At 41.5% G+C, this 11,329-nt stretch overlaps 1 protein-coding gene across 1 annotated transcript; it reads right to left on the bottom strand.

The window, feature by feature from the left end:
* Positions 1 to 6,023: 6,023 nt before the first annotated feature.
* cldn8.1.L (claudin 8, gene 1 L homeolog) lies at positions 6,024 to 8,709 on the bottom strand. The gene has a single exon (XM_018245953.2). It carries the CDS (start codon positions 8,210 to 8,212, stop codon positions 7,559 to 7,561), a length of 654 nt encoding a protein of 217 aa, XP_018101442.1. The 5' UTR covers positions 8,213 to 8,709; the 3' UTR covers positions 6,024 to 7,558.
* Between the last annotated feature and the right edge of the window lie 2,620 nt (positions 8,710 to 11,329).

Below are 11,329 nucleotides of genomic sequence, written 5' to 3'. Positions count from 1 at the left end.
ATAAATGAAGAGGGTCAGAACTAGGAGTAGACAGAAGAGGCACATGCCTAGGGCACAATGGTGGGAAGGAGTTAGAACCCCAGGGAAATATCTATTCTGCCTACTGTAACTTTAGCTCTGTGTATCAGTGAGCAAGTGAATAGCAAGTCAAGAGTGAGTTTATTGTTATTTCATCCATATACGTTTGTACAGTACACAGGGAAACGAAATAACGTTCCTCTAGGACCATGGTGCTACACACAACATAGATGTAGCAGACAACAGACAAAAAGTGCAAGTGCAAAAATATGCAACTCCTGCAAGACAGGACAGCACAGTGCAGGAACAGGACAAGACAGTGCACACTCAGCAGATGTAATATGTTAAGTAAATAATACTAAACGTCACACACGATGAGTGTATCATTGTGATATGATAGTAGTAAGAACATGATAAAGAACATGAGATGTGCTCATAGAGAACAATTATATCCAATGGCTATTTATTTATACAATGGTGTACAGTGGCTGTGTAACGTTGTGGTATATAGTAAGGTCAGATGGAGTGTGAGTGTGTGAGAGATCTGTAGTGTCCCTGAGTATTCAGGAGCCTTATGGCTTGGGGGAAGAAACTGTTACACAGTCTCGTAGTGAGGGCACTAATGCTTCAGTACCTTTTTCCAGATGGCAGGAGTGTGAATAGTGAGTGTGAGGGGTGTGTTGGATCAGACACAATGCTGCTGGCTTTACGGATGCAGTGTTGATCTAGGGGTGGTTCTTACTGGCACAAGATACCTTGGGCACCATTACTGTTTTGCAGAGTTCTGTAAATAAAATATCAACATTGCAATAATGGACCCACATTACCTCCACCATGCTAATTGCATGCTAAGTTGGTATTGTCTGCACCGTGGTTTCTCCTGTGCCACTATTTATAGTATTTATGGTGTTATGTAATTAAAGGTGCTAAGTTTGCCCTGGGGCAGTAACCCAAAGCAACCAATCAGCAGGTAGAATTTATTGGTCACCTGTTTAAATGCAAACATTGTATTGGTTGCTATGGGTTGCTGCTCCTAGCTTTTATTTCACATGGGGGACAGTGCTTTATGGACCCAAAATTGCCTCCTTTATCCTGAGTGACCTTTATGTAAAGCCATGCTCTGGTGCTTGATAGGGATTTGGATAAGCCCTAGGGGTGAGGTAGAATGCAGAGTTGGAGCAGAAAGAGGGGAGAGACATAGGATGGAGAGATGGATGGGTTGGGAATTTCCCAAACAGCACCGCCCTCACCTTTCCCGTGCTTTGGACTTTTGCAACCATTTCCGACCTGCGCACTGTTAGATGGGGGAACGAGTTCAACACAAGACTAACAATAATTAGCAGGTGAAAAGAGTTGGCTGCAGGGCCCATTTTAAAGTTACAGTATTCTGCAACTGTCACCTAGAAACCCACACCAGAACCCTATCTATATGGGCTTCAGCCTGAACCTGTATTTCTTGCAGGTCCCTATGCTGTCAGATTGACCCAACTCTCTAACCCTCTTGCTAATCTGAGCCAAGATGTCACTTTACCAGATGGCAGTTTTATATATCTAATTTCCTGGCCAATTGTCAGCTAGCTTTTCATTAAATGTTTTATTGGGCATCAGCTCCAAACTGAATTCACGGATTAACCTGTGGTACAAACACAGCCAGCAAAAATGTTTGCCCAGATCAACAGGACTATTTCAGTTATTTCAACTGTCCTTCTTGGCCTGTCTCATGGGTGGCACCTCAGATGGTTGGTTTCTATAGACCATCCTGCACTCCTATTGGTCTTTCCATCCTGAAAATATAATCTGCCAATGATTCTTCTTGGCCAGTGGTTCTTCTTAGATCCAAACTCAATCCATTGGCCTATAGAAAGGTTGCTAGGCTAGTTACTATTGGCATGCTACATGGATGACATAATCTCACAATCTCCAGGCTGCAGGCCAGTTGGTAGGATGGTATTAACAGAAGTTGGCCTGTACATGACCAAACAATGGGATTTTTAAAATAAAATGCCTGTATGGTGACATTAAAGGGGATGTAAACCAAAAATAAAATTCTGTCAAAAGAAAAGAAACAATTCTTCATCACACATCAATTATACATTCAATTATTAAAATGGAGAACAAACTTGAAATTTAACCAGGGGTCGCCCATACTGGGCTCCCCTCTTCTCCGATCCTGAAAATGCAGAGCTACACAACAGAGTTGGCGGCCACCATGATTTCTGGTCCTCTGCTCTCTGTTCAGAATGGCTAACCAGGGGCATGAACACTGGTGCAAGGAACATATTTGGGGGCATTTGCATGTGCTCCCTCCACATGCCCCTCATAATACAGCAATGCCAAACACAGACAGCAATATATTCATGGGGCGGTCCTAGGTCTATGTGCTCTGCAATGGGGGGCAAAAACCTGCAGCAACTCATCTGGGCATGAAGGTAGGTGCAAAGTTGTTATAAATGGCCACTATTTTCTTCTAGAGCTCAGTAGCTTTAGGACCTGAAGATGAATGACCAATCATGGCAGCCACTGACCCCACCATGCAGCTCTGGATTATAAAATTTGGAGCAACTTGCCCCAGGGTGGATTTCTTTGCTACGGTTAGGTAAAGAGAAGGGGGCAAGAACAGAAGACCCCTGGTTGACTTTTGTTCAACCTTAGAGTTATTTATAAATGCAATTGAATGCAGTATTCCATTCAGTAGTTTCAGACATTAGCTCTATTGTTCCGAGTAGAGCAAATCCTCAAGTTGTAATGGATCGAAGTTTCTTAGCCCCTGAATATAGTTATGAGAGCTACATATACATTGTTCCATAGAAGCATGGGAACACTGCCTGGAAGGGTTCATTAATGCGGCAACAGGTGCTGTATCTAAAGACTAGAAGCCCATTATTGGCCTGACCTCTATTTGTACATTCCAACCTCTTTATAGGATAATCTCATGTTTTATTGCTGTGTAAGAAGGGGGTGAACTCTGAAATGCCTTCCAGCTACTTTACATTTAGATTGTAATACGGTTCTGTTCCTAATGGCTCCCATTGCCCGCCGCTACGACAAGGAACAGCCAAAAGCATTAAACCTTCCACATTTCACATCATTTTGCTGGAGATTTTTGAATAAAAGATGCAACGTGAGAATAAAACCCGCATAAGCTAAAGAGGATTGATGTGTGATATTCAGATCACTTTAAATGTTAATTGAGCATTACACTAAGAATGTATTAACAGAACTAGTGTTTTTCATAAAGTTTTTCATGCCTGAGTGAGTTCCATTAATAGTCTGCAGCCCACATTAGTGCAGGGTTTAGAAACAAAAGGACCCCTGGCAATGCCATTAAATAAATCCGGCCCATCTTTGAACCCTATGCAACAGCTGGTCCAGGAGGAAAAGGTAGACCATTGGGGCACTGACTGATAAGCAGTTTCAGTTTATCAATAATGTCCGCACCAATCCAGAGTCTTGCTTGCTGCAATCTTGATCTCCTTCTGCTCCTCTGTCCATCCGCTTCAGTTTGGGCAAAATTGCAAAATTTCTGAAGGAGGACCTGGAAGAAGAGATAAGATGACGGCATGGTGTTCTGCAAGTATTACCCTGGACAGGTGGGTTTTTTTAAGAAGAGGAGCACCAGCCCAGGCTAATAAGTATGCTACAATCACTAGGGGGTGCTTAACAACTTGGCATCCCAACTAGTTTTACCTTTCCTTCTAGTGATGTGAGGGCTAGCCTGTTTGGGCACCTTACTCTGCTGGCTTCCACCTCCAGTGGCCTCCAGTGTGCCTGGCCACCCTGCCCCCTTTTGTGACATCAGAGATGCATGGCTTTATAAATAGAGGGCCTTGCTGGGTCGGGTTTGATTTAGGTTGGAAGCAGGCGGGTTAGTATAGTGTAGCAACTTTTTGCTGACCAGGACATAACTATTTCCTTCTCGGTAATGTTCTTTTGCAAATGGGGTAATTCTACTGCTTTGGACACTATCTTGGCATACTTTTATTATAAACCTCTCACCTGGATTTGGGTTTTATCTTGTGCCTTCATGGTATCTCTACCCACACTCATAACATTCTATACACTGTTTACTGTAATTAACTCAGTGTGCAATTTCCAGAGTGAGATCTGGTGGCTAATTTAGGGGTCATCAGCAGGTTTATAGGTCATACAACTCCCAGGTCATTTCTAATGCCCTCACCATTTACACATATTTATTTCTTATAATAGAGACATTTCAGAGAGTCCTGTGGCTTATGTGGATCGATGTTGGCTCTTCAGAGTTTTTTAGACTTTTTGTGTTCAAGCACCGTTTGTGGTCCATGACAAGGGCAGTGCTATCCATCTCATTACATGTAATAGGACCTATATAGTGTGTTTGAGGGCTGGATTAGATTAAAATCATTATCTCAAACAGTGAAGTCTTTGGAGCCTTCAAACAGACTGGAAGCCATAGAAATATTTTGAAAGGCCACATCTGGCACTAGAACAGCCCTGGTTTAGAGAATATCTACAACATAAAATAGGAGTTCACCCCCAGAAATTGGGGGTTTGAGTAAATCTGAGGGTACAACTTTTGCTGTAGCTGACTCTGCCTGGACAGTCATGTAGATTGTAACCCTTTATTCTAGAGCAGGCGGCCCCAAACTTTTTATTACCCGTGAGCTACATTCAAATGTAAAAAAAAGTTGGGGAACAACATAAGCATGCAAAAGGTTTCTGGGGTGCCAAATATGGGCTGTGATTGGCTATCTGATGTCCTATGTGGACTAACAGCCTACAGGCAACTAAAGGTTGCTTTGAAACCAGGTTTTCAAAAATAAGCACCTGCTTTGAGGCCACTGGGAGCAACATCCAATGGGTGGGTGAGCAACATGTTCCTCACGAGCCACTGGTTGGAGGAACTACAGTGAAAAACCTCCATTTTAAGTCCCCTGATTTTTAGTTTTCCCGCATTTTACATTTTTTATTTGTGGTCCCACCAATTTATAATGCATTTCAATGGATACATTTCCCTGACTTTAAGTAATGCTTTCCCGGATTTTGCATCAAAATTTTGTCCTGATGCTCCCAAAAAACTGCTTTTTTTTCCTCTATGAATGTTATTATTTGTGAAATAAAGAGGTTTAAAATAGTAACCAGATGTATATTTTGCCATGGTTCTGCCTGTACATGGTCAATTGCAATGAGTCTGCCCCTTATACAGTCCTGCACCAATCACTTATTGCTTTAGATTGTGTATGTGACTGACAGAGAGTCTTGCACGTGCCCCCCATAGTGTAACATTAACGCTGCAATTTAACCCTTGTTATTAGCACAGTAAATATTGTATCTCAAAGGAAAAAACATTTCCCTGATTTTACAGTTTCCCAGATTTTCCCCCAGCCTAAGTGTTACTCTGGGCAAATGCCCCTAACGTTTTACTTACCCCTCAGTGCAGATTCAGGTATTCGAGTTCACAGGCGCCAGAAATCTTCAGAATCAGTAACAGAAATGGTAACACTTAGGCTGGAGGGAGGGGGTCTATGTATGGTAGGGGTACATTCTCCTTTAAGGCAGAATGGGTACCCAGGCACAGACTGACAATGCAACTTTGAGGGCACCTCCTGGGCTGTAGGTACAGTAGGAAATAAAGGAGCTATTGGTGCCAGCAGGAAGAGAGCATCATCAGACCTCAGGTGGATCCAGGTGGCGTTTTAAATGTTCTCCAGAGAGGATGTCCTTAAACAGGAGGTTCCTTTAACCAGACGTTCCATTAAAAAGCTTGTTGAAGGCACCTACCATCCTGCTGGCTGGGCTGGGAAAGTCAAACTCTCTCTCTGATCAGTTGCTGCCACTGTGCTTACAGAGAAGAGTCATGAGGGTGATGCACTGGAGAAAGCGCTGATTTATCATCTCCTTGTTTGTATTCATATATACAAGAAGGAAATATCACATTGCTTTCAATAGGAATCAGTAGCAATAGTATTATCTTTATGACCAGCAGATATCACCACTGTGCACACAAAAAGCTATTCGCAAACAGTAAATTCATACAGGTTGTTATTTATTATCCTTTATTTATACAGTGACACATGTACAAAAGCACTTTATTAACATAATTTCTCATTCACATCAGTCCCTGTCCCTGCGGTGGTAATCATGTAAAACACATCATTAAATTTACATAGAAATAATGGAAATTACCCCCCCCCCCATTACACTAAAAATAGTTTTGTTGTCTATGGCTGGAATGGGAAAAGGGGACAAGGAACTTGTGCAGAGTAACCTGAGGTTTGACCCAGAGTTCCTCCTCATGGTTATTTTTATCCATAGTTATGTATATTTAGACCTTTTCCTCCAAGCTTCCTTTAGCTGGGAAAGGTGGACTCAGCTATAGTTCAAAATTAAATTTTTAAAGAAGAGTTAATTTGAAGAAAAGTATGAGCTCATGCTGAGGACCAATCATCAGATCTCTAGCTCACTATCTCACAGTGATGTCATCAATATAACCTTAACCAGCTCCCAATGTGCCCTCCCCTTAATGATGAAATTACTAAGCTCTACTCATGCAATTGTGTCAGATCACTGGTGGTCAATCAATGGCAACGTCCAATCTAAAGCCACTAAATTTTGATTTCATCATTTTAAAATGCATTGCGAAACGTTAATTGCTTTGGTTGCTATAGATTAATAAATAGGCAAACTCTGTCCTTTTGATTTGTCAGTTCAAAACACAAACTACTGTAGCAATAATTATAGTGAACATAATTATATAATTTTCCTATAAGGAATTTATTCAAATTATTGGTATTTCAAAGGGCTGCCCAGTTCCTTTATTGGAATACCCTCCTCGCTAAGTTGCCATATTAGTTGATGGAAAATGTCCCTGCTGACACCAAAAACATTATAGAACTGGCACAGCTTATAATGGAAATAGCATGACTGTTTATACTGTCAATACAGCCAGCTATGTTCTTACAATTCAGGTGTAAATTAAACCCTATAAATAGAGACTATTTACAGATGCAGGAATGGGTGCCTTGAAGTACTCATTATTTAATTGCATAATGAGTTATATAAGCATATAGCTAAACTATAACATATATACAGCATATACAATTTACCAGGCTAGTCCCATGCCATGCCTTGATATAAGATATGAGCTGCTCAGAGCTAACAATTAGACAGTTATATCAAAGGTCAAGAAGTGACATAAAGCCACTTATTCTTTACTGGTTAGTATTTTTCCAATTCACGCTGTTACCTGCAAGTCAACCGAAAGAAAATATTCTGGTGCACAAAAAAACATTAAAATCCTTCTTAATCCCGTTTGATACAGTCTATAAGTGTATGATCCTGGGCATCGGCTTCCCGGAACCACAAGTGCTTTTCCTAAATCTTGCACAAAGTTATCTTGATAAAAACACAACAAAGTCCCTCTGTAGTGACCAATGTTCACAGTTTTGAAAGGCTTCCTATCTTTCTTTCCCATTTTGTAGTCCAAAGGGCTTCAATAGTCAGAACCATGTCAATTCTACTTTGTTTCCAGTGGATCCTTGGCAGTTTGCCACCAAAATCTGTTCTACACATATTGGCTTTTGGAGTAGAGGCTCGATGGCTTCCGTTGTGGGGCACTGGAAACTGTTTTAGGCGGCAGGGTGTATCTGACCTCCTTTTCACCATTCCGGAAGGATAAGCAAAGAATTATCCCTCCGACAATAAGAACCAGTGCTGTTGTCCACCCTATGTACAGAGCATCGCCCAGTTCTCTCTTCTGGGATGAAAGAACAAGGGGGTTGTAGAAGTCCCTGATGATCTGATTAGCGGTCCAGGATACAGGAATCAGAACAATAATCCCAGAAAGGATGAATGTTATGCCAGCCACCAGAAGGATCATCCCTTTTGTCTTCAAATTATCTCCAGCACACACAGTGCATTTCATGCCAATGATGGCGATCATGAAAGCCAGGAATGACAATACGACACCCACGCACATCAACGCTCTGCCAGCCTGCAAGTCAGGTGTCAGTGCCAACAGTGAATCATATATCTTGCATTGCATCCTGATGTTGGCTTGCCTAACGCAGTTCATCCACAGTCCTTCCCACTGTGCCTCAAACACCACAATGTTGTTATCGATGAAGGCAGTGACTCTCCATTGGGGCAAGCCGGTGACAGCGCAAGTTCCTACCAAGCCAATGCCTCCCAAGACTAGACCAGCAAGTTGCATAGCCATGTTGTCTTCTAGGTTGGAGCTCAACAGTAAAGGGATCAGTCGTGTGCGTGCAGCCAACTGCAAACTCTTACTCTCCGCCGAAGAAAGCGACTCTTTAATTCTTAAACACTTGCAACCAAGTGAAATCTGGCATGGGCTGGTTGGAATTTTATGTGCTCCGCTTTCCAAAAATCAAATACCACTGAAAGATGCAGGAGACCTTGTTTATCAGGTCTAACAGCTTTCCCAGCCAAAAGGGGTGTGCTTATACCAACAATGGATTCTTCATTGCTAGAACTGTAATATCTGTGCCTGGCTTTTGAACTAGATCATAACAGCTGACAGGATGAACAAGTTCTAGAAGAATGCACACAATTCTTGCCCCACTTCACCGAGCAGCAGGCATTTCAGGTGGATGGATGGAATCCAAGAGCCGCCGTCTGCAAAAGTGAAACAGGAGACGGTGCTTAGTAGCCACACACTCACACACACCGGTCTTCTTGCTTCAGGAAACATGTCTACTTAGAGTGACCTGATCGCTCACTTCCTCAAAGCATACCAATAATTATTCTCTGAAAAAACAAAGATATGATCTGTTGATGTAACTTTCAGAAATATAACCACCAAGCTATGAAATGGGCAATTTACTGAAGAGTGGCTCTTTGTTTTATAGTGGATTTCACCTTGATGTAGACAGTGCTGGCTCTAAAACCATTTGCATTTGGTCTTAATGTTTTTATTTTCACTTTGTGTCTTTTTTAATCATTTACTTTTTTTTTTTGTTCTTCAACTCAAGTTTTATAGTGTGAGTTTTAGCTGGTTCCTAGGGTCCTGTTTACCCAGGACCCCGCCATAGGCACCATAAACAGATCAGTGAGCCAATTTTAAGCACGTCCACAGCAATGAAAAAAACATATAAAATCCGTGGATGGTAGGAAATGTCGTAAATTAAGTTATACTGTAACTTATAGGTGGAAAGCACCAGGCAGGCACCAGTGGATCAACATTGGCAGCCACAAGTCACCATTGGCTCAACCAGATCAAACCAACCAACTTTATGAAATAGATTATAAACCATACTGGGCAGGGCCATACATTCTAACCTATAGGCACATTTATAGTAGTGATGCACTGACCTATCGCCAGGGAACCCTGATGATAGATACCACCCTATGCAAAATATAGCTGTACTTGCACTGGCATTCATCAATTAGCCATTATAACGATCTGAAAGCCATTGCAAAGGAAAAATTTAACTCAGAAAAAGACATGCTTCCCATTATTAATATTATACCAGGCCTGGACTGGCAATCTGTGGGTTCTGGCAAATTCCAGAGGGGCTGCTAAAAGGTGCCATAGAAAGTCAGTATTTAGTGGGCTGGTGGGGGCTGTTTGGGCCTCTGTGTAACTGAAATGTCAGGGCCTATTTTAATTCTCAGTCCGGACCTGTATTATACCTACTAATTTTAAGAGGCATTGTGCCAATGAGGGTTTTTTTTCTAATTAAAACAAGGATACTGTCGTCAAAACTACTGCCTGGTAAAGCTAAACAAGCATTGAACCACTTCCCTGACATACCTGAGAACCTGATACATGTAGGTATATGGATGAGCTTACCCTGTCAGAGAAATCATGGCTGATCCCTAGCAATGTACGGGTCAGGAAAATTTCAACCCACACCTAACCCAAAAAACCTTAAGCCATACCAGGTCCTAACCTGAAAAATGTTGGCATAGTAGGACCCACTCATTACCCATATACCCACTTCTCTGTGCATGCCTCTGGTTCTGAGACACTGAATATTTAGGAGCAGTAGAGGAGTGTACTTCCTAGTCTGACCCGCACCCACAATGGTTGGCCTCATTTCAATCCAAACCCGCCCAACCATCAATGAGTTAGCGGGTTAACCAGGAGATCACTTTTGCTCCCACTGATATAAAGAAACCCAAATAAGCAGATAAATAATGTTCTTTGTACAAAATAAGCTACAGTATCTCATTATGGTTTATAGAAAAGTTTACCAAAATAAAATTAATCTGAACCCAACTTAAAAGTATAGGTATATAATCCCTTTAATTTAATCCGTCTCATTGTAGAGAGACAAGCCTACGATTACCTTTTTGGTATCAAGTGATTGTTCTCTCCTGACAGATGTACCTTCAGAGATGTATAAAGAAGGGCAAATATCTCTTAGAAGATCATATAATTACAGTGCAACATTTACTCCATTTCTGGTAGGGCAAAATAACCAGTCTTAAGCATTTGCTGGTGCGATTGTTTGAAAACAAATATCTGATTGGTTGTTATGAAATACTAGACATGGAGCAATCGTTGTATCTTTTATTCCATTAGAGCATTGGTTGCCTTTCACTTTTTAAGTTGGATTTCCCTTAGAGTCCCAAACTTTGGCTAGAATCCCCCTACCTCATAACAAGGTTACAGGTGTATCTGTTTTGGTGGATCTACCATTCACCAGTTCCAACAATATCTTAGACAGACAATAAGTATTTCACCCCATGTATGACCATAAATGACATTCCAGCTGGACTTTCAAGTTTATCTAAACTATCAAATAGGTATTTTACCCAAATCTTCCCTAACTGGCCTTCACACTGCCATTGCCCCAAACCCCTAGATGGTATCCAGAACCACAGTTTGGGAACAACTGCATTATCAGATACAGCATATCTGTAAAATGGGACCTGTCTGTGATCACTGAGACCTGCCATTGAGAAGCTGATGCAAATTCTCACATTAAAAAACAAGGCTATTTGCATTTCTAAATGCAAGGTGTCCTGGGCTTCTCATTCTGTTTTGCAGGCCTATATTTTGCATATCCAGGCTATGCAGTCTCTAAAGGGAACATTGGCTTTGCAAATAACTCCGGTAGGAGGATTTATTATTTGTGGAACAGAACACAGTAGTGTTTCCTCCACCTTATGTTACTATTACTAGTAACCGAAACAAAGGCGACTCCCTTTCTCACCACAGAAATAAGATACTAGCGTTGCTACAATTAGGCTCAGGAAGGTTGACAAAGAGTAGGTCAGGTATGGTATCAGTGTGCCAAATAAAGTAAATGCGGCTGCAAATATGCCTATACTCCTCCCTAAGTCCACACACATAAGATGCAGTTGA

Source organism: Xenopus laevis, chromosome 2L, assembly GCF_017654675.1.
Source record: "Xenopus laevis strain J_2021 chromosome 2L, Xenopus_laevis_v10.1, whole genome shotgun sequence".
In the NCBI taxonomy this organism is placed as follows: domain Eukaryota; kingdom Metazoa; phylum Chordata; class Amphibia; order Anura; family Pipidae; genus Xenopus; species Xenopus laevis.
The sequence above is the reverse complement of the archived record's forward strand: the minus strand, read 5'-3'. Positions and strand labels throughout refer to the sequence as shown.